The 23,696-nt window shown below is 40.9% G+C and overlaps 1 protein-coding gene across 10 annotated transcripts; it reads left to right on the top strand.

Moving 5' to 3' along the window:
• The first annotated feature begins 152 nt into the window (after nt 1-152).
• LOC109891230 (ADP-ribosylation factor GTPase-activating protein 1) lies at nt 153-23,683 on the top strand. Of its 10 annotated transcripts, XM_020483607.2 has the most exons (14): nt 1,438-1,660; nt 1,963-2,033; nt 3,707-3,816; nt 4,087-4,258; nt 4,421-4,521; nt 12,342-12,428; nt 12,873-12,984; nt 14,952-15,008; nt 15,096-15,128; nt 16,435-16,464; nt 18,532-18,588; nt 18,985-19,044; nt 19,442-19,509; nt 19,609-23,683. In XM_020483607.2, exons 2-14 carry the CDS (start codon nt 1,974-1,976, stop codon nt 19,985-19,987), a joined length of 1,326 nt encoding a protein of 441 aa, XP_020339196.1. In that variant the 5' UTR covers nt 1,438-1,660; nt 1,963-1,973; the 3' UTR covers nt 19,988-23,683. The 10 variants fall into 10 exon arrangements, with proteins under 10 accessions (XP_031681235.1, XP_031681232.1, XP_031681234.1 ...); XM_031825372.1 differs by lacking the exons at nt 1,438-1,660; nt 16,435-16,464 and adding an exon at nt 154-252; XM_031825373.1 differs by lacking the exon at nt 18,985-19,044 and having other exon boundaries at nt 19,448-19,509.
• Nucleotides 23,684-23,696: the final 13 nt, after the last annotated feature.

Genomic DNA, 23,696 nt, shown 5'->3' on the forward strand with positions numbered 1-23,696 from the left:
TGACGTGTGTATTTTCTGTAACTTATGTAATTCAGGGCTTATCTGTAAAACAGACCTTTGTCTCAGTATGACTCCCTGATAAAATATATATTTTTTAAAGGTTAGGCTACGGGTGTAGGGAAGGCACTTCCAAAGTATGCTTGATAGCACTGATCATCAACAAATTGTGATGTTTGAGGACCACGGTTCCGGTTCAGGAAAAAGATGGAGGAAGTGGATGCTGAGTTCGAATCAAGCAGCGCGTCGAGCAAAGTTGGTGAAAACAAATGTTTTGAATGGACAACAGTAGTAGTGAAAACTGGAACAAAATGTCTAAATTTGAATACACGTATGAATGATAATGAATCGCTTCTTGTTGGGATGCGTTTATTGAGTCAGGATGCATATTTTGGAAACCCGTTTGAGGTGTGGGGAAGTATGCGCTGGGAAAAGTGGAGCCTGTCAGAGTGACCAGGAGTGGTCTTATTTTTATTAATTGTATTTCTGAAGAGCAGCAGGAGATTGCAGTGGGCCTCAAAATAATCAGAACAACATAAGTTTGTGATTTGAACTTCGGAGTAGAGCACCCGTCAAAGGAGTCATCTCATGGGTGATGATGGATGTTCATGTTGAATACCTGAAGACAATTCCTGGTGTGGTTGGTGCCCTGCGTCTGACCCACTGGGTGAATGGAGAAAAAGAAGAAAGTCTGTCGGTCCTGTTGTTTTTTTGATAAAGAGCAAATACCTACGCATGTGAAGCTTGGTTATAAGATACACTGTAAGAGCTTTTGTCCCCAAATCACTGCAGTGTAAGAATTGTAAAGGATTTGACCATGTTTCAAGTGTGTGCAGATGGACAGAGTATAATGAAGAAAGGTGTGTAGGTAGGACAACGGTGTTGCAATTGTGGTGGGGATCATGACCCCGAGTACCTGGAGTGCCTTGCAAGGGTGAAGGAGATTGAGGTGGCAAAAGTCAGAGCGGTCAATTGAATGTCCTATGTGAAGGCGATTAAAAAAGAATTGAGGAAACAAGTGATGCTAGTGAAGATATGGTAGTGGACGCACCGCACCTGTTGTAAATGTTTGCTGCCAGTCAAAATATACCCTGTGTGTTAAAAAGGTGGATTTTGTTGCATTCATTGCCACAGTTATAAACTGTACAGCACAAGTCTCAAAGAAATTTAAAAAACTGGACATTATTGTGGCTGCGACAGAAAAGGTTTGGGGAGGTTTGAAGACCCGACCTCCCAGGTTCCTCTTGAACCTGTGTAGGGATCAGATCTATTTTATTTTTTTAAAGAAAAGTTTTATTTATTTTTTGATAGTTTGGTAGTTATTTTTTGGTGTATTTTGTTCCATTTTGGGGAATCCTATTTCCATCCCACACGTTAGGTGGCGGGATGCTCATTAAAATCTGCGATCGCCAATATACGATTGAAGAAGAGTTACGCTTTCCCTTTCCCATAATGCATTGCAATGCCAACGTAGGCACATCTGCCATTGCCTAGCTAGTTTTCAACATGGCCACCGGTGTTTGACATCAGCTAGCATTCGTAGCTCTTCTCAATGGATTTAATTTGAGCTGACACATATTTTCCATACATTTTAACTCCACATCTTTAGCAAAAAGTCATATCGAACTAAGCAAGCCAGACGCTCTCTACATTATCCGGCCTGGTAAGAGACTAGCAGTTGCTAACATCAGGCAGTTGGCTACCGGCGTTATCTAGACGGCTAGCTAGCTCCAGATACACAATATATCATACATAGACTATTGGATGCCATTCAGCTTGGTAGTTGCTGTCAGTTCGTATTTTCATTGTTTTCGAATAGTGTTGATTAGTTAGCTAGATAGCTCGTTATGTCTGTCCAATGCTGCCTAAATTAGCCGCCAGCTAGTGGTGCATTGATGGCTCGTTGATAAGAGTTAAATGGGACGTGATTTCTTCGTAAGATTGTTAATGATTACTCTCTTTCAGTGTCAGTCAAAATGGCAAGCCCAAGGACTAGAAGAGTTTTGAAGGAAGTGAGAACTCAGGAGGAAAATAACGTGAGTAACTACTGTTGGATAGCTAACGACATTCGCTTGCTGTTTGAGCAGTATAGCCAAAGATAGTGCCTTCAGAAAGTATTCAGACCCCTTGACTTTATCCACATTTTGACATGTTAAAAGCCTTATTCTAAAATTGATTGAATAAATTAAAAATCCTCAGCAATTTACACAATACCACATGGTGACAAAGCAGAAAGAGGTTTTTAGAATGTTTTGCTAATTTGTAATAAATAAAAAAACGTATTTACATTAGTATCCAGACCCTTTGCTATGAGACTGGAAATTGAGCTCAGGTGCATCCTGTTTCCATTGATCATCCTTGATGTTACTACAACTTGATTGGAGTCCACCTGTGGTAAATTCAATTGATTAGAAATGCACACGCCTGTCTATATAAGGCCTCAGTTGACAGTGCCTGTCAGAGCAAAAACCAAGACACGAGGTCGAAGGAATTCACCATAGTGTTGACAGGATTGTTGTCGAGGTGCAGATCTGGGGAATAGTACCAGCAGCATTGAAAATCCCCAAGAACACAGTGGTCTCCATCATTCCTAAATGGAAGAAGTTTGAAATCACCAAGAGTCTTCCTAGAGCTAGCTGCCCGGCCAAACTGAGCAATTGGGGGAGAAGGGCCTTGGTCAGGGAGGTGACCAAGACCCAATGGTCACTTTGAATAAGTTCCAGAGTTCATCTGTGGCGATGGGAGAACCTTCCAGAAGGACAACCATCTCTGCTGCACTCCACCAATCAGGTCTTTATGGTAGTGGCCAGACAGAAGCCTCTCCTCAATAAAAGCCAAATGACAGCCTGCTTGGAATTTGCCTAAAGGCACCTAAAGGACTCTAACCATGGGGAAACAAGATTCTCGGGTCGGATGAAACCAAGATTGAACAATTTGGTCTGAATGCCAAGCATCACATCTGGAGGAAACCTGGCACCATCCCTACGGTGAAGCATGTTTGTGGCAGTATCGTGCTGTGGGGATGTTTTTCAGCGGCAGAGACTGGGAGACTATAGCTGAAAATAGAAGAATGGGAGAAACTCTCCAAATACAGGTGTGCCAAGCTTGTAGCATCATACCCAAGAAGAATCGAGGCTGTAATCGCTGGAAGGTGCTTTAAAAAAGTATTGATTAAAGGGTCTGAATAATTATGTAAATGTGATACTTTTTAAAATAAAATTGCAAAGATTTATTTAAAATAAGTTTTTGCTTTGTCATTATGGGGTGTTGTGTGTAGATTGATATTTTAATTTTTTAATCCATCTTAGAATAAGGCTATAACGTAACAAAATGTGGAAAAAGTCAAGGGGTCTGAATACTTAGCAGATGCGCTGTGGATGAAGGTAGGACATTACTGATTGACTGACGCAATTTGAATTGAAATTATTTTGCATTTACCGTGAGTATATTAAACATTAAGAACCCCCAGTCAACTGTTTTGACTGGGAAGAATGCTTCACGACTCACACTTTAGCCACGACTTGATTGCTCAGGGCCTAGGGTGAACTACCTAAGGTTTTATATGGACACTGGAGTTAAAACAGTAGCGAGGGCTTAACAATCTCTGCTGATATATTTAATGTGATAACTGTCCAGTATCCATATTCACTTTTTCAATGTCAACAATGACATCAAATGGTTAGACAACATTTCCCCCTCCTTTTTTCAGCTTTGCTTTGAGTGTGGGGGCTTCAACCCTCAGTGGGTTAGTGTTACCTATGGGATCTGGATTTGTCTGGAGTGTTCTGGCAAACACAGAGGCTTGGGAGTGCACCTTAGGTGAGTAACTTTAAAGTTCCAAAATTACAAATTTGATGATTGTGTTGGAATTTATGCTTGCCAGCAGAGGCATGTGCATGAATGTCAAAATCCTCTCTTATCCTAGATAAATTGTTTATTGCTTTTAGCCATGCTCTTCTAAGAAAATGATGAGCAGTTATGTGCTTTGTTAACCCACCACAGCCAGAAGCCATCCACATTTCTTCTTTCCTGACTGTTAGTCAGTGTGTTTGGAAGTATTGAACCCCTGATGTGATCTCTATACTGTAGCTTTGTGCGCTCTGTTACCATGGACAAGTGGAAGGACATTGAGCTGGAGAAGATGAAGGCGGGAGGGAACGGAAAGTTTCGTATGTTTCTGGAACTCCAAGATGATTATGATGCCACTTGGACCATGCAGGACAAATATAACAGCAGAGCTGCTGCACTTTTCAGAGACAAGGTGAGGAAGTCTCACTCTCATGAGTCATAATTTAATGATCATGCTCAGCACAGTTGCTGGGGACACTCCAAATGTCCATTTATGGATTTCCAATGCTAATATCAGACAGGACATTGAATGGTCTCATTCACTGAATTCCATTCCTCTGTATTCCATTGACAGGTTGCAACCATTGCAGAAGGGAAGGAGTGGTCTATTGAAACTTCCTCTGCCAAGGACTGGACTCCACCTCAGCCCAAGACAGGACTTTCGTCATCTCATCGGTAAGTAGGGCTGGGCGATACTTTTTATTTATTCAAGTTCATGTTTTTGTGCGATATTCCAGATGCCTGTATTGGAAGAATCAAGGTTTTTTGTAATTCATTTTTATGTCTGCTTGTTTTCATGTTGTCTTTTTGGTTTTTGTCTACTTCGCTCCTTCTGTGCTGTGTGCACTTTCTCATTTACGCCAGAGATCTGAATATAATGACAAGCTGTTCATGTCTCCGCCCTAACAATGGGAGTCGTTGTCCCAAAGGCGGGAAGGTAGGCAACAAGCCTAAGTCCAAAATAAGCCCATATAAATGTGTTGGACATATTTTTGTTGAGTGAGACCTCCAGGATACAGTCATGACAATCCTAGAAAAGTCATAGAATTTTAAAATGTTGTTTTCCAGGCCTGGAAAAGTTCAGAAAAATTATCACATCTGTAATGTTTTGGAAAAGTCCTGGAAATTCATTTAATTTAATGTAATTTATTTAAGCACCGTTTTTAAATATTTGATCAATCAAATAAAAATCAACACAACAGCCAGGATCCGAATGTTTGTGTGCATAACCTGCATGTGTGCAAGACGAGTGTGCTGTTGCTTAAAGGTGTCTGCATGCTTCCCACCTGAAACTCAAACTCCTTGCTCAGAACATGAGAACATATGAAAGCTGGTGGTTTCTTTTAACATGAGTCTTCAATATTCTCAGGTAAGAAGTTGTAGTTATTATAGGACTATTTCCCTCTATACCATTTTGTTTTTCATTAACCTTTGTCTATTGGATGTTCTTATAGGCACTTTAGTATTGCCAGTGTAACAGTATAGCTTCTGTCCCTCTCCTCGCTCCTCCCTGGGCTCAAACCAGCAACACGACAACAGCCACCCTCGAAGCAGCAGAGCAAGGGGAACAACCACAGGCTCAGCGAGTGACGTTTGAAACGCTATTAGCGCGCGCTAACTCGCTAGCCATTTAACTTCGGTTACACCGGCCTAATCTCGGGATTTGATAGACTTGAAGTCATAAACAGCGCAATGCTTGAGGCACAACGAAGAGCTGCTGACAAAACGCACGAAAGTGCTGTTTGAATGAATGTTTACCCGCCTGCTTCTGCCTACCACTGCTCAGATTAGATACTTTATGTTATATGCTCAGTCAGATTATATGCAACATAGGACACGCTAGATAATATCTTGTAATATCATCAACCATGTGTAGTTAACTAGTGATTATGATTGATTGTTTCTTATAAGATAAGTTTAATGCTAACTAGCAATTTACCTTGGCTTACTGCATTCGCGTAACAGGCAGTCTCCTTGTGGAGTGCAACGAGAGGCAGGTCGTTATAGCGTTGGGCTAGTTAACTGTAAGGTTGCAAGATTGGATATTCCGAGCTGACAAGGTGAAAATCTGTCTTTCTGCCCCTGAAATAGGCAGTTAACCCACCGTTCCTAGGCCGTCATTGAAAATAAGGATGTGTTCTTAACTGACTTGCCTAGTTAATTTAAGATTAAATAAAGGTGTACATTATATTTCTCTCAAAATCGGTGTCTAAAAATACAGATTTCCGATTGTTATCAACTTGAAATCAGCCCTAATTAATCGGCCATTCCGATTAATCGGTCGATCTCTAATCTAGTGTGACCACCATTTGCCTTGTGTAGCACGACACCTTCACATAGTTGATCATGCTGTTGATCGTGGAATGTTGTCTCACTCCTGTTCAATAGCTGTGTGAAGTTGCTGGATTTTGGCAGGAACTGAAACACGCTGTCGTACACGTCGATCCAGAGGATCCCAAACATACTCAATGGGTGACATGTCTGACGAGTATGCAGGCCATGGCAGAACAGGGACATTTTCAACTTTCAGGAATTGTGTATAGATCCTTGCAACATGGGGCTGTGCATTATCATGCTGAAACATATCTATTGGACCCCAGGAAGATTAGCTGATGTTACGGCAAACATGTGGTGGATGAAGGGCACGACAATGGCCCTCAGGATCTTGTCACGTTATCTCTGCATTCAAATTGTCATCAATAAAATGCATTTGTGTTCATTGTCTGTAGCTTATACCTGCCCAGACCATAACCCCATCGCAAACATGTGGCACTGTGTTCACAACGTTGACCTCAGCAAACCGCTATCTACCCGGTACAATTGAAAACGTGATTCAACCGTGAAGAGCGCACTTCTCCAGTGTGCCAGTGGCCATGGAAGGTGAGCATTTGCCCACTGAAGTCGGGTATGACGCCGATCTGGGTCAAGACCCTGGTGAGGACGACGAGCACATAGATGAGCTTCCCTTAGACCGTTTCTTACAGTTTGTGCAAAAATTCTTTGGTTGTGCAAACCCAGTTTCATCAGGTTTCCGGGTGGCTCGTCTTAGACCATCCCGCAGGGGAAGTAGCTGGACGTGGAGGTCATGGGGTGGTGTGTTTGTACGTGGTCTGCAGTTGTGAGGCTGGTTGGAATTACTGCCAAATTCTCTAAAATGACAGAGGCGGCTTATGGTAAAGAAATCAACATTACATTCTCTGGCAACAGCTCTGGTGGACTTTCCTGCAGTCAGCATGCCAATTGTGTACTCCCTCAACTTGAGACATCTGTGGCATTGTGTTGTGACAACTGCACCTTTTTTTGGTTGCCTATTGTCCCCAGCACAAGGGTCACCTGTGTAATGATCATGCTGTTCAATCAGCTTCTTGATATGCCACACATGCCAGGTGGATTGATTATCTTGGCAAAGGAGAAATGCTCACTAACAGGCATGTAAACAAATTTGTGCACGATTTGAGAGAAATACACTTTTTGTGCATATGGAATATTTCTAGGATCTTATTTCAGCTCATGAAACATGGGACCAACACATGTTGCATGTATATTTTTCTCAGTATTTTATGACGTTTTGGACTTCGGTAAGGGGTTTTTCGGTTGTTCAGACAATGTTTTGAGGCAAGTCTGTCGGTAGCCGACGTCTACGACCCTTCATTGATGATTGGTCAACAGTAATGATTATTTGTCATTCATTGAGAACTCGTTTTCATGAAAAAAATGTCATTGTGAAATACTGCACCAAACATGTTAGTTGTAACGTTGAGCGGCTAAGATATCCTTGGTAAAAACATCAATGTAATTACATTTCTTGCGTTATCTTGGATTAATTGTGACTTTTGAAGTGTACTGGCTACGGTGTCTCAAATGGACAAACTGTAGTCATTTTTAAGGGAGTATGTGAGTGCACTCATTCGGTTCGCCTAGCCGAGTTCGGCTAAGGGCCAAGGAGAGAGACATTCCAGTGGAGCAGTAGGTAGGCCTATAAAATATGATGAACAGATTAACTCCTGTTATTAATGAGTAGAACTCTACCTGCCCCAATGTATAGTGCCAACTATGAAGTTGAGCACGTGAAATAGATTCAGATGTGCATCGCACACAGCCTAGTTGCAGCAGAATATAATCTGCAGGCAGCAAGAGCGCACAGCTCTCAACTGGTTTTGGCATGGAGCAGTTCACAGAATGACTTCGGTAGTCGGTAGGATAGAAAAGACATTTCAATTTTATCTACCAGTAAATGCTAAGGCAATGGGTATGCAAACCAGGTACTGAAAGTTTAGACCGAAGTGTTGATTTAGTAGGTTATCTGTGATGTGCACTGTTTGCATCAGGGTCGTGGACATGGATGGGTCTGGGTAGATGGAGGCCCACTCATTAAGGAGCCAGGCCCTGACAGTCATGTGGTGTAAGTATTATTGTAGAGTTAGTCACTCAAATTTGACTGGTACATTGTTTGCTGCCTCTATTCAGGATGCACTGTTTCAATGACTATTCTGGACAAATGTAACTAAGGCTGGGAATGTCAATACAATCAAACTAGCAAGGGAAAAGATCACAAGTCAGACATAACGTGGCTAATAGGCTAGCATATCTATTTATGAAGTAAGCTCAAAACACAGAGCCTAATGTTAGCTAGCTGCTAGGAGGATGTCATGCCATTGGAGTGGGTGACTGACCGAAAAAAATTTTCCCCCCTCATTGTTATTCGGTGGTCATACACAGCTAGAGATGCAGGTATCATGCAAGTATCATTTGGTTAGCAAGAACTTGAACTACTTATCCAGTTAGCATATCGCTTGCGTTTGCAAATTCACTCTGGCGATCTACTCCGATTTCAAAACTCTCTTCTGACTGTGCCAGAGCGCAGAACTTATGAATTTCCAAACAAGCAACACCTGTTGAATTTGACCGGTGTCAGTAAACATATTCCAAAAAAGTAATAGTCAAGAATGCTGTAGATCAGTGTTTCCTAACCCTGGTCCTCCAGTACACCCAACAGTACACCTTTTCATTGTAGCCCTGGACATACACACCTCGGTCAACTCATTAAGGGCTTGATGATTAGTTGACAAGTTGAATCAAGTGTGCTTGCCCGGAGTTACAATAAAAATGTGAACTGTTGGGGGTACTCGAGGACCAAGGTTTGGAAACATTGCTCTAGATAACATGTAAACAGCCTAACCAGCTCTGCTAAGGTGAATAAAATGGTCAGTCAGTGGTGTAAAAATACATTAAAGTACTACTTAAGTAGCTTTTGGGGATGTCTTTACTATTTATATTTTTGGCTACTCTTACGTCACTACATTCATAAAGAAAATAATGTTCTTTCTACTGCATACATTTTCCCTGACACCCAAGTACTCATTACATTTTGACAGGAAAATGGTCCAATTCACACTTGTCAAGAGAACATCCCTAGTCATCCTACTGCCTCTGCTCTGGCGGACTCACTAAACACACATGCTTCATTTGTATGTGTCTGAGTGTGCCCCTGGCGATCCGTAAAAAAATAATTGTGCCATCTGTTTTTTTCTTATATAAGGAGGTTGAAATTATTTATACTTTTGATACTTAAGTATATTTAAAAAAAGTATTTTACTTGAGTCATATTCTATTAAGGTATCTTTTACTTTTACTCAAGTATGACAGTTGGGTACTTTTGTCACCACTGGTCAGAGTGAGGTGTTCTCATTTGTCTGGATGTAGCTAACTAGCCAACTTTAGCCAGTTAGCTTTGGGTGCTTGGTTGGGACAAGCATGCATTTGTATTTATTGGGGATCCCCAAGGTAGAAGCTCCTCTTCCTGGGGTTCAAACACATTAAGGGACTTACATGAGTTTCGAAGAGTCAGAATATGAATGTCATCTGTTAAAGTTAATGACTTCATGAACCTTGTTTCTTAAGCAACGTATGTGTATATGGGCTATTTTTTTAGGCCTTTCCTGGGTTGCTTGATTGTTTTTAATGCTTTACTGGGAAGTAGCTTATCAGAAGTAGACTTGCTCATGTTATTTATATTGGAGCTGATGGTAAGCTGCACACAGTGGACTTCTTACTAGGGCACACTGCCTCAGTGCTGACAGTGTAACTCTGGTTCATAGGCACATGATTACTGCATACAAAAACTGTAGGATCAATAGCGGTGTTCAGGGGATATAAATTAAGTTACTTACATTATCTTCCAACGACCCTGGGATAATGTACATTTGATGCAACATTATGACAACTCATTGTCACAATGGTAGGGATAAACTGAGCTAGTCTTGGGTCTTTTTAAGTCATTTTCTCAACGCAGCCTTGAAATGCGTGGACAGAGTCTGGAAGCCAAGATTGTGTTGGGGGGGGGGGGGGGGTCGAGAACAGGAACATACCCAAAGTCATCTAGGAGCATCCCACTAGCTCATGTCTCCAAGGAAGGGGGAGAACGGGAAGGTATCCCTACAGAGTACCGGCCAGTCGGCTGTGGACAGCCGACACGGTGGCGACACTTCCACCAGAAAGGCATCTGGATACTGGGGTAAAAAAAAAAGTAGGCGGGCGTTGATTTTCCCCAGTAGCTAGTGTAGGTTCGCTACTTGTTTGCTAAGAGTAGCCACTTCACCCCTGTAGGCCTCTGCAAGCTACATTGAAAGTCCAGGTGGTCCACATTGTCCCAGAATAAAGCAATGTAAACACAGCTCCTGCAGCGTTAAACGTTCAATAGGGGCTTCTGTTTGAGACTGCCGAGCTAGCTGGGTTTCCGTGTCTCCACACATGGAATCTGTCAGGATCCCGGGACGGTAGCTTTCACAGCAACTGAGTCCAAGAGTTAGAGATTCTGCTAATGCTTTCCTTTGTTCATGCTTCCCACTTTGTCAGAGTTCTGCGTGTCATGTCTTGTCTGTGGCATTGGCAGGCAAGCTACAGAAGGACAATTCCCCATTTATCAGTCAAATTGACGGGCAACTAGCTGAATAAGTTTGAGGGTTTATCTAGTTTTCTGTCGTTAGATTTTAGCTCATCTTGCTCTGGCTAGCATTAGTTGTTGATCTTGTTGATGTACATAACTGATAGAGAGCCTACCATTTTTCATAGTGGTTTGATCAACAGGACTTACATTTGGAAACTTTAGAGGACTCCCATGGTGTTAACTTACTTGCAGAAATCCATTCTGGTGGCTTTTGGCGACTGTGTTGTAATGATCTAAAGTCACGGTGTTGCAACTGCCTGTAAACACACATTCCAGTTCAAAGTGAATGATGGCAGGACCCTGTGGCAAATGGCTTGTTTGTATATAGGTTCTACTGTAGCTCTGATTGGCTATAGCACACCGGTCCTGGACAAGACAATGTTTTTATTCGGTTTTATTTACTCCAGTGTCTATTAATTGTCCAAACGCACAGCTGCTTTCTCACTATATTACTTAAGAAATTTCACAAATGCCTTAATATACGTAATTCCCATTATGAAATGTGAAAATTACGAATATGAATATGTGAAAATGAAATCTAAGTGGTTTTTGTCAATGTTTAAATAAGTGATTCTTCCTGGCAATGTATATGAACAGATTTGAATAAGATTTCATGTTGCTAAAAGGTTTGGTCCAACAGAATGGGTCATATGGACACCAATACACATTGAGACATTATTTTACTGTAATAGAGAAGTTATCCTTTCTAACAATACCCTTTTTTTAAAGGTCTCAACTACTCAAATTGCATGCAAATAAGATGCTACTTAAACAGGAGTATTAATGAACATTCATTCTGAAAAATGTATGCGCAGTTTGTCAAGCGTGTTATAAATGTGGAATAAGCATACGTTTTATATAAGGAATCGGAAACTCTAAAGTAGGCCACTTGATTTCAACATCTGAACAAAGTGGACAGGCTAGCATGTTCAAACCATTGGAGGTGAACAGAAGTGTGTTCATAACTGTTCTGCGTTGTTAGCAAGCAAATAGATCCAAGTTGACTATACTTGAAACGTAAAGAATAGCTGTTACTCACGAGCATGCCAGTTTGCCCTTGAGAGAGCGTTTGAGACCTGCGTTAATTTTCTCTAGTTAGTGCTACAAGAAGGGTCATTATTAGTGTATGTGCATTATGTATGGGTCTGGTTACATTAGTACATTTGTTTTTCTGACATTTTCATAGACTTGAAAGCCAGATCCGTGATTATTGCAAGAAAAGCAGGTTAAACTATTTTTTATACAATTATTAGTGCGGCTTATTTAGCCTAATTTCATGTGACCTGAATTCATGAGATTATTGCTGGTTGTTTGAAATGCAGTGTATTTGACCTTATTAATTTTACAACAAAGCTTATTTAGATAACATTTTTTTTCAATCACTATATATTGTGAATTGCCCATAAGTTAGGGCTGGGCGACATGACCTAAAAAATCTGTGAAAATAGTGTTATTTAGCTAAAGTATTCGACTACTTGAATATTTCCAAAGTACTGATGTCCAATGTTATCTAGTCTCATAATATTCTGTCATTTGTTTTCCAATGTAGCTCAGGGGGCCTGGGGCAGAACTCGGGCAAACCTTCAGACAAGGCCTTTGAGGACTGGTTGAGTGACGATGTGAACTCTTATCAGAGGTGAGACCATTGTATCAATGACACTCCTCTCTGAGGCAGCTGCACAGCTTTTCTCTTATAGTACACATAAAGCACATTGTCAAAATTCGAAAGATGCCACAGAACATTTTTGTTTTGTTTAAAGATCACTTTAATCTGCTTTTCTCTTATGTAATGTATTCTTAACCCTAATTATAAAACGTAACAACTATAAGGACTTAATCTGTGAATGCTCACCCAAAATGTAGCACAGGGTCTTAAAACAAAAGATGCCACAGAATACAACATTTTTAACATTTTGCTTAAAGCTCAATTTCATCCATATTGTTTTCTTTCCTGCTGGGGCCACCCATGTGTATGCATGATTGTAAGTTGCTTTCCATAAAACCATTGGCTAAATGGCATATGTTTTTGGTCACCCTATGAGGACTTGTCATTTATGCAAATTTACAATTTCCTCTGTAGTGGTGGCAGTTATAGTGGGAATCAGGAAAACCGCTATGTTGGCTTTGGGAATACGCCGACTCCAGAGAAGGAGGATGATGTCCTGAACAACGCGCTCTCTTCCATTTATTCGGTACGGCAGTAATACGGCACAGCATTTAGGAATCTGCATAGCTCTGCAGTAGACGGGTCTCTCTGTGTGTGTACAGTTGATGTCGAAGTTTACATACACTTAGTTTGGAGTCATTAACTTGTTTTTCAACCAAATTTCTTGTTAACTAACTATAGTTTTGGCAAGTCGGTTAGGACGTCCACTTTGTGCATAACACAAGTCATTTTTCCAACAATTGTTTACAGACTGATACTTCACTTATAATTCATTATATCACAATTCCAGTGGGTAAGAAGTTTACATACACCAAGTTGACTGTGCCTTTAAACAGCTTGGAAAATTCCTGAAAATGATGTCATGGCTTCAGAAGCTTCTGATATGCAAATTAGCCTAATTTGAGTCAATTGGAGGTGTACCTGTTGATGTATTTCAAGGCCTACCTTCAAACTCGGTGCCTCTTTGCTTGACATCATGGGAAAATCAAAAGAAATTAGCAAAGAGCTCAGAAATAATGCAGACCTCCACAAGTCTGGTTCATCCTTGGGAGCAACTTCAAAATGTCTGAAGGCACCACGTTCATCTGTACAAACAATAGTACGCAAGTATAAACACCACAGGACCACGCAGCCGTCATACCGCTCAGGAAGGAGATGTTTTCTGTCTCCTAGAGATGAGCGTACTTTGGTGCGAAAAGTGCAACTCAATCCCAGAGCAACAGCAAATGTCCCTGTGAAGATGCTGTAGGAAACGCGTATAAAAGTATCTATATCCACAGTAAAACGAGTCCTATATCGACATAACCTGAATGGTCGCTCAGCAAGGAAGAAGCCACTGCTCCAAAATTGCCATTAAAAAAGCCAGACTACGATTTGCAGCTGCACATGGGGTCAAAGATGGTACTTTTTGGAGAAATGTCCTCTGGTCTGATGAAACAAAAACAACTGTTTGGCCATAATGACCATCGTTATGTTTGGAGGAAAAAGGGGGATGCTTGCATGATGAACACCATCTGAACCATGAAGCACGGGGGTAACGCATCATGTTGTGGAGGTGCTTTACTGCAGGAGTGACTGGTGCACTTCACTAAATAGATGACATCATGAGGATGGAAAATGATGTGGATATATTAAATCAACTTCTCAAGACATCTGTCAGGAAGTTGAAGCTTGGTTGCAAATGGGTCTTCCAAATGGACAATGACCCCAAGCATACTTCCAAAGTTGTGGCAAAATGGCTTAAGGACAACAGTCAAGGTATTGGAGTGGCCATCACAAAGCCCTGACCTCAATCCTATAGAACATTTGTGGGCAGAACTGAAAAAGTGTGTGTGAGCATAGAGGCCTACAAACCTGACTCAGTTACACCAGCTCTGTCAGGAGACATGGGCCCAAATTCACCCAACTTATTGTGGGAAGCTTGTGGAAGGCTACCCGACACGTTTGACCCAAGTTAAACAATTTAAAGGTAATGCTACCAAATACTAATCGAGTGTATGTAAACTTCTGACCCACTGAGAATGTGATGAAAGAAATAAAAGCTGAAATAAATTATTCTCTACTGTTATTCTGACATTTCACATTCTTAAAATAAAGTGGTGATCCTAACTGACCTAAGACAGGGAATTTGTACTAGGATTAAATGTCAGGAATTGTGAAACTGAGTTTAAATGTATTTGGCTAAGGTGTATGTAAACTTCCAAATTCCAACTTCAACTGTATGTGTGTGGCGCTTTTAAGACAACTGGGAACTCTGGCCCCCCAAATGTCAAATCATGGTGTGTCTGATCATCAGGTCAGAAAGTCAGAGCTCTAGGAAGATGCCCTGAGTTTCCAAGTTGGTTGAGTGTTCAAAAAGTTTTTCCCAGTTGGAGCTCCCCCCCAGTTGTCTTGAACGCACTGAAGTCTTAGATTTCAGAGTTCCCAGTTTTGAAGCTGTAATAGTACCATTTGGGAGGTATGATGACTCGTATGACATGTTTTGTTGTATAGGGCTGGAGCAATTTCACCATCGGAGCTAGCAAAATTGCTGCAGTTGCCAAGGATAATGTAAGTATCTTTAAGGAAAGTTGTTATCCTGTCACAGAACTTCATTTTGTTTATTAATTGCGTTATCACATCTTTTCACTGAAACAGACCGCAAAACTTGCAACTTCAGCAACCCTAAAGGTATGAATTCCTTTTGTTAAACCGTTATTAGTAACTGATGAGTTTTTGTCTTTAGTTACTACCAGGGTTTTTTCTGCATAGTGTTTTTTTTGGGCTCCGTATTTTATTTTTTCCTCAATTTTCATTTAGCCTCATTGTGAAATTGCAGGAAATGATCTTTAAACCAGCAAAACTTTCTCCCTGGCCACGAGGACCTAAAGTTTTCAGTTGGCAACTATGCCTATTGCCCCTGCCACGCCTACCACCTAAGCCATTTTTATCCCGAAAAACCCCCCTGACTGCGAAGATAACGTTATGAATGTTTTTACTGGCATAATTTTGCAACTTACTGTACATGAGCTCTAAAAACTTGTGTTTAGATGAGACTATTTACATGGATGTGTAGATAATTTTTTGGTATCCAATTGTCCTGTCGCCCAGAGCCGTGCATCCCCCCCCCCGAAATAACCCAGCCAAGCCGTACTGCTTCTTGACACAATGCCCACTTAACCCGGAAGCCAGCCGCACCAATGTGTCGGAGGAAACACTGCGTTCACTGCGCCCGGCCCGCCACAGGAGTCGCTAGTGTGCGATTGGACAAGATCGCTGCCAGCCAAACCCTCTAACCTGGATGTCACTGGGCCAATTGTGCACCGCCCCTTGGATCTCCTGGTCATTGGTCGGCTGCCACAGAGCCTGGACTAAAACCAGGATCTCTAGTGGCACAGCTAGCACTGCGATGCATTCCATTAGACCACTACTCCACTCGGGAGCTCAAACAAACTATTTTAACCTTACAAGTCTAAGATGCCATTTAACAATGTTGATAAAGACGTGATTGTATGAATACCCTTTTGTTGAATAAGGAAACCATTCATATGCTCATTCTCTCATCGCTCAAGTAATAACTAACATGATGCTCTGCTAAAGAGAGACAGTTCTAGCCCTCCTCTCTAAGGAAATACCAAGCTATGATAATTGATTTGAGTGATAAGACATTTTCATTTATCATAATTCAACCAAAGCGATATATTGGTTGAGGCTCAGTCTCCTAATTCCATGTGATGTACCCACTGAAAAATATATTCTAGAACTTAATTGTTTCTATGGATGCCCTTAATGCATGTTATTCCCTCTGCAGCAGAAACTGCAATGTAAATGTTTAGCCTTCAGAGCTCATGGAACACAGATTTATTTTTACCCCCCACACGTTTCCCTTGTATTTTTGCTCATAAATTAACTGGACAGAAATAACTGACCTTAATCTGTGAATTTACCATGTTGGAACTGTTTGACGCTTTTTTAACCTCGCTTTCTCGGAACATAGTTAAGGGGCTATAAGCCGCCCCCAGAGCCGGTAAAACCAATAACAAATGCATGCTCTTTGTCCGTATGATACCTGCATATCTCATTTACTTACTGTTTTTATGAATGCATTCATTCCCAACCACCCAGAGCTTGTTGGCTGGTCATCAGTGTCCTGTCTGGTATTCTATGTAAACATTTCTAAACTCACTCCTGTGAAATGGTGGATGCATACAGGTAGCCCAACCTGTACTGTTACTGTAAGCTTTTGCTTGGCTGCAGACTAACATTGTCCGGTCCCCTTTTAAAAAAATGTTATTTTAATTTTTAAAGATGATGGATAATCTTACTGTCAAAGGTTGTAGTGTTAAATTTATTTATGAAGTTCTTGGTCACTAACCTTGGTGGCTCATAAAACCAAATGGTTTAGAACCTGTTCTAGGAGTGTCAACATTCCTGTAATTTACAAAGAAAGACATATCATCGTTATAAACAAAAGCATTTTATTTGTCACGTGCCGAATACAAGGGGTGTAGACTACCGTGAAATGCTTCCATAAGCAGAATAAAGTACACTAACTAAGCTATACACAAGGAGTACCAGATTAATGTGCAGGGGTACGAGGTACAGTGGGGCAAAAAGGTATTTAGTCAACCACCAATTGTGCAAGTTCTCCCACTTAAAAAGATGAGGCCTGTAATTTATCATAGTTACACTTCAGCTATGACAGACTAAATTAGAAAAAAAAATCCTGAAAATCACAGGATTTTTTATGAATTTATTTGCAAATTGTGGTGGAAAATAAGTATTTGGTCAATAACAAATAATCTCACGATACATGGCCCCATTCATTCTTTCCTTTACACGGATCAGTCGTCATGGTCTCTTTGCAGAAAAACTGCCCCAAAGCATGATATTTCCACCCCCATGCTTCACAGTAGGTATGGTGTTCTTTGGATGCAACTCAGCATTCTTTGTCCTCCAAACACAACAAGTTGCGTTTTTACCAAAAAGTTATATTTTGGTTTCATCTGACCATATGACATTCTCCCAATCTTCCTCTGGATCATCCAAATGCTCTCTAGCAAACTTCAGACGGGCCTGGACATGTACTGGCTTAAGCAGGGGGGCACGTCTGGCACTGCAGGATTTGAGTCCCTGGCGGCGTAGTGTGTTACTGATGGTAGGCTTTGTTACTTTGGTCCCAGCTCTCTGCAGGTCATTCACTAGGTCCCCCCGTGTGGTTCTGGGATTGTTGCTCACCGTTCTTGTGATCATTTTGACCCCACAGGGTGAGATCTTGCGTGGAGCCCCAGATCGAGGGAGATTATCAGTGGTCTTGTATGTCTTCCATTTCCTAATAATTGCTCCCACAGTTGATTTCTTCAAACCAAGCTGCTTACCTATTGCAGATTCAGCCTTCCCAGCCTGGTGCAGGTCTACAATTTTGTTTCTGGTGTCCTTTGACAGCTCTTTGGTCTTGGCCATAGTGGAGTGTTACTGTTTGAGGTTGTGGACAGATGTCTTTTATACTGATAACAAGTTCAAACAGGTGCCATTAATACAGGTAACGAGTGGACAGAGGAGCCTCTTAAAGAAGTTGTTACAGGTCTGTGAGAGACAGAAATCTTGCTTGTTTGTCGGTGACCAAATACTTATTTTCCACCATAATTTGCAAATAAAATCATTAAAAATCCTACAATGTGATTTTCTGGATTTTTTTCCCCCCTCATTTTGTCTGTCATAGTTGAAGTGTAGCTATGATGAAAATTACAGGCCTCATCTTTTTAAGTGGGAGAACTTGCACAATTGGTGGCTTACTAAATACTTTTTTTTGCCCCACTGTAGATATGTATATGAAGGCAGGGTAAAGTGACCATTACTTTCGTACTCACCAACCATAGGGTTATCCATCCATGCATGACAGTTCCATTGCTCAGTACCCTTTGATGGTCAGCTGTCCGTCCGCTGTGCTGACTGCTCGTTTAACATCCTAATCAATGGCATGACAGTTCCCCCGCCTGCCTCAGCTGCCTACTACTCAAACTCAGTGTCTTGTGTTGGCGTGAATGTCGATTGTTAGTTTGATTCACACATTTTCTCCCTCACTCCCAACTAGGCCACAGAGTTAGGACAGACATTAAATGAGAATGTTATCAAACCTACCCACGAAAAGGTAACATTGTGTTTGAAGTTAATGTTAATGTGGTGGTGGGTCCCTATAGGCTAATATGCTTAATTGAACCAGCTTTAAATTTGAATGTATTGTGTCCTTCGGAATGTCTGCTGTGGTGACTGACTAGATAGGGTGCATGTGTAATAGCTAATTGCTTGATGTAGAAACATTCCACATAGCTGCTTAAAATGGGTGTTGACTGAGACTGAAATCACCTGCTCTCTCCTTATAAATAGGCTAATCACCACATTAATGTTCTCACAGTAAAATATGTACTGCTCTCAATAATAAATATTGCCTGAGCTAGCTTAAGTGGGTGATGTCTTTATTTACACGCCCACCTCTTGATGCTGTGAGTTGTCTCCATTTCAATTAACGGTGATTTGGCTTGTCCAGGTAAAAGATGGCAAGTTGCTAGATGAAATGTCCGTCAGCATTGCTGGGCTGGCATCCAAGGTAGGAGAAGGCAGACCTCTGCCACACTGCAAACCGACAACCAGTCTCCTGAGCAAGGGTAATGGGAAGCTAGGCATTCATTGGAAATTTTCCCAAGTTTAGAATGACTAAATATTCAGGTGCTGTCACCCCCATTACATATCCTGAAAAGGAGACTGGTTTGGGTGTGTTGATGTATATTTTGAAGATAATTCAATTTTATCTCCCATTTCTCTTGCTTCCATTGTTATTCTGGTGGTGAGTATGTAGATTTGAACTGTACCCGTATTATATATCAAGTAAAGGACAATGTGATGAATACAGAGGTCAATGATTTGATTTCATTAGGTAACTTTTTATTAAAGTAATTTCATATCTAGTGATGTTTTTTGGAGTTTGACGTGTGCCCTCTTCTCAGGTCCAGGGCGCTGGTGCAAAAGGCTGGAAAGACATGAGCGACTTCTTTGCTGGAAAGCCAGAGGACGGGTAACGTCAAATATTAAAATGGACTTTGGCTTGGAGATGTGACATACCATATGTTCTTAGTTAGGTGGGTGGCTTTATTTGATTAACCCTCTCCCACAGGTCAGAAGGAGAGAGCTACCAGAACATGGACGCCACTGAGGGTTACCAGGGCAACTCCTCAGGCCCAGAACCAGGCCAGGCCCCTGCGCAGGATTTCTGGGAGACCTTTGGGAGCACCAACTCCTCCAAGCCCAAGAAGTCTCCAAGCAGCGACAGTTGGACCAACGTCGACAACTCTGCCACAGAGAAGAAGAGCTCTGACAGCTGGGACAACTGGGGCTCTGAGGTAGCAACCAACAACAAACACAGCACTGGAGACAGCTGGGAGGCCTGGGACAACAACTGGGACAACAGTGGCAGAGAGACCAAAGGCAAGAAGAGCCCCGCTGCTGCCCCTGACAAACCTGCTGAGGAAACCTGGGACAATGCAGACTGGTAGAGGCCTCTCACTCCCTCTCATCACCTGCACTATTTCTCCCTTTTTCTCTATCCCTCCTTGCCTTTTTTTCCTTCACCGCCTTCTTTCCTTTTTTCTGGCACTTTTACAGTTGCACAGTCCTGTCTCTAACCTGGGCTGCGCTCAATGCCAGTTTTGTGTTATTCCTATAAGAATCAATTGAAAGTAAATTGAGCTCCATGCATATGGAGTATACCAGAATATTCACAAACTTTAAAGCAGTGTAGTGTTTTATTTTTGCTGGATGTGTGTAAATAAAGTGACCTTTAATTGCAGGAGTTCAAAAATCAAAGTTAGAGCAGGGGAATAATCATATGTAATATTTAAAGTTGTTTCCATATTATAAGGCAAGGGGCAATCTTGGTTTTATGACTATAGCAGGGCTATTCAACAATATTCTTACAAGGGCCAGATGTAAAGAAATAAAGGTTAATTGCAGGGGGGCTGGATATTTCCCATGCGATTATTCTAAGGAGACACCAATAAAGACACTTTTGTCCAATTTAAATGTTGCCAAAAGTAATTAGAGAAGAAGTGGAGGGTGCCCAACCAAAGTGAGTCGAGGTGCAACCACTTTCTTTATATAATTGATAAAGAAAAGGTACAATGCTTTCTCACTGTTTATTTATTTAAACCACTATTAAAAGCTTAAAAGTAATTAGGCCATTAGAAAATCATCAAACTAAGCATTTCAATAAAAACCATTAAAAAAATAAAGTTAATGCCAAGTATTCTTTGAATTAATTTCCCTCAGTCATTAGGTGCATGTCTTTGTCAATCTTTTCTAACTAGTCCCTGTGAGCGTCAGCGAGGGGAAACAGAAGTCATGTGCCTGTTCGTAGCTTTCAGGAATGGGGTCATAATATTTTGTAGCTTAAAACGTTCAAACACTAGAGACATTCATATGAACAAATTATCAACATGCCACCTAGGTGCTAAAAATGCCCAAAACTACACTTTAGACAATCACAATGCTGCTTGTCATTTTGGCTGGGATTTTTTTTGCAGATCTTTTATAAATGTTCAGAATTGATCAAAGGACCAGTCTAATTTAATAAATGGGCCAGATCTGGCCGGCGGGCCACCAGTTTGAATAGCCCTGCTCTATATTCAGGCGTTCAGGCGTTCAAGTCAATCTAACTAAAGATGGCAGCAGTCACCTACTGAACCAGAGTGTCTAGAGTGAGGAGCTCACTGGTTGGCCCATGAGAAACGGGGATTTCCACTTTGTTGCCACATGATGCATAATGAAGTTGACAAGGAACTTGACTCGTGTGTTTGTCATGTAAAGCCAGCATCCCTGGATTGCACCCCAACAGTGCTGTCGGTGTTGACTAAAACATAGACAAAACGTTCTGTTGTGTCAATTTATGACTGTAACTAACCTTGGTAGGATGTAGTTGCTGGTAAATATAGTTGCTGGATTTATATGATGCAAGTACATTATTTGAACAATATTTTTTTATCTTCTACATTCTCAGCCCTCTTTTCATTAAAACCCTAAGAGAAGACTGAGTCAGTACTACTTGGTTATTTTGATGAACAGGTGATGAAGTACATTTTGGTATATAGGCCATCGTAAAAAAAGTGTTTTTAACAGACTTGCCTAGTTAAGTAAAGGTTAAATAAAGAAAAATATATACAACCCTGTCTAAAGAGGTTGATGGTATAAAAGTACTATTCCACCACCCAATCGGTGGTTGTTGCTTGTATTCATCTCATCTGCTAACTAATATGAATGATCATGTGTTCATTTAATGTACAGTATGTATGTTAATCTAACATGATTGTGTGATGAACTGGGCACATTTGTTTTTGGGGTAACTTATGCTTAATTGCATGTATGTAATACTGCCAAACCTGTGGGACCACCACAGCAACCTTCTGTGACCTCTGAACTTCATTGACCCGTAGTGGGATCTAGTCTATGTTGTGTCTGTCCTCTTAACACTAGAAGTCAACACTTTCTTAGTGTGCTGAGCTTTTCAATCTCGGTGGTAAGTGTTGCATCTGAATTTGTTGATATCCAAGTATGCACGTTTATGAACTCAAATGTTGAATCAAACGACGGTCAAAGAACACATCTCAGGCCATTCATGTAATAATCTTTAAAGGAAAGTTTGATATAAAATTCAGATTTGTGCAGTGAATTTGACACATTCACTTCTCAAGGAGTGATGTTGAATACTGCTGATTTGAAAGCAAGCTATTTGCTGGACTTCTAAAATGAGCCACATGTTTTACATGGAAGTGCAGAATAAGGTGGTTCCAGAGATTCACTCCAAAATCAGCCATGTAGGCTTGGCTAGGCCTAATCATGGCCTTGTTCGAGTTATGCATGTTTTGAGTGACTTTACCAAGGTCACTTTTAACAGATTAATTAAAGTTGTTTGCAGTCTCCCATTGTAAGGAGGTGGAACCCTCAATTTCACCCCTGTATGTGTGAGAGAGTGAGGCGTTGCTTAGATAATTATTCTACTCCTGAGAAAGATGAGGCTACTATTTCTTAGTTGCACCAGATTGTTGGCATTTCCTTCCCCTGGTGTTTTTTTTTTGGTGGAACCACAGTTTATGGGCTGATGCGGCATGGCATGCATTGTCTTGTGTGAAAGAGAAGTGCTTCTGCTAAAAGGGCAACAAAGACCATCTGTTAAGAGTTGCATGTTTTCTGATCAAAAAAATCATAATGACTGGAGATGTAAACTAGGATAACTGTGCAATGTTTGTGTAGTAGTGCATCTTCTGTAATAGTGCTCCATCTCCCCTACCCTCTATTTTAATGTTACCAGCCTTAAAGAGCTGACCTCAGTCTATTGATAAACCATTGTCAGTTTGGTTTGAAGAGTGTGTGTTCTCCCTTATTAGCTGGACAGCATGTATGATAAAATATTAAAGTAAAACGAGGTGCTGCTGTTTAGTTTGCCTCCATATTTCTTATGCTTTGTTTTTGTTTTTTTCTTCCTTGTACCGTAAGTTTTATGAAGACTTAACATTTTCAGTTAAAACGAATCGGTCTAGTGGAACCAGCCTGAAGGTGAACGTAGTGATCATGCTAGTTCCACCAGGGAAAATCGCATCTTATACAGTCCCAAAATTGTTTTGTTTTTTATCAATGAATTCCAGTGCTTTAAAGGATGTTTAATGTTATATCCTATTTATAGATCTACAAAATCTCACATGTGGTATGTGTGAAATATAGGCCTAAAAGAACTCATCACAAAAGTACTATGTGCTCTTTGCCTTCATGTTTTGATTGTCACATTGGAGATTGCAACCCACAATATTTTGTAGATATCATTGTTCAGTCAAATTGCTATTTTTCGATATTGTAAATTAAATGGTTATTGCATCCTAAGTAACTACGGTTTGAAGAAACAAATAGTTGAGGATTATTTTTTAAAAACATAATTGGTATTTCTAAGTGCATTGGGCGTTGGCGAGTTTTCTTTGAGTTCCACTAATGTATCTGTCTATACACGCGTTCTATAATGGTGGTTGATTGAAGATAATTTCCTCCAATGCCCTTAACCCTAATGTAAACCATACGATTACGGTAGGCTTGACCCTTATAGTACTGTACTCTATAAATACTCTATAAATATATAACAGTTCCGGTTGTGGGTGTATTTCTGTGCACCACCTGTTGTCTGTATGCTAAATAAAAACGTATTACATGTATGTTTTTTACTTT

This window comes from Oncorhynchus kisutch, linkage group LG5, assembly GCF_002021735.2.
Source record: "Oncorhynchus kisutch isolate 150728-3 linkage group LG5, Okis_V2, whole genome shotgun sequence".
Taxonomy (NCBI): domain Eukaryota; kingdom Metazoa; phylum Chordata; class Actinopteri; order Salmoniformes; family Salmonidae; genus Oncorhynchus; species Oncorhynchus kisutch.

Excerpts from the sequence above, each read along its gene's own strand:
- LOC109891230 (XM_020483607.2), top strand. The coding sequence starts at position 1,974 with ATGGCAAGCCCAAGGACTAGAAGAGTTTTGAAGGAAGTGAGAACTCAG. Across the intron at positions 15,009-15,095 it reads CTGCAGTTGCCAAGGATAAT|ACCGCAAAACTTGCAACTTC; the intron begins GTAAGTATCTTT and ends TCACTGAAACAG. Across the intron at positions 16,465-18,531 it reads ATAAGCCGCCCCCAGAGCCG|GCCACAGAGTTAGGACAGAC; the intron begins GTAAAACCAATA and ends ACTCCCAACTAG.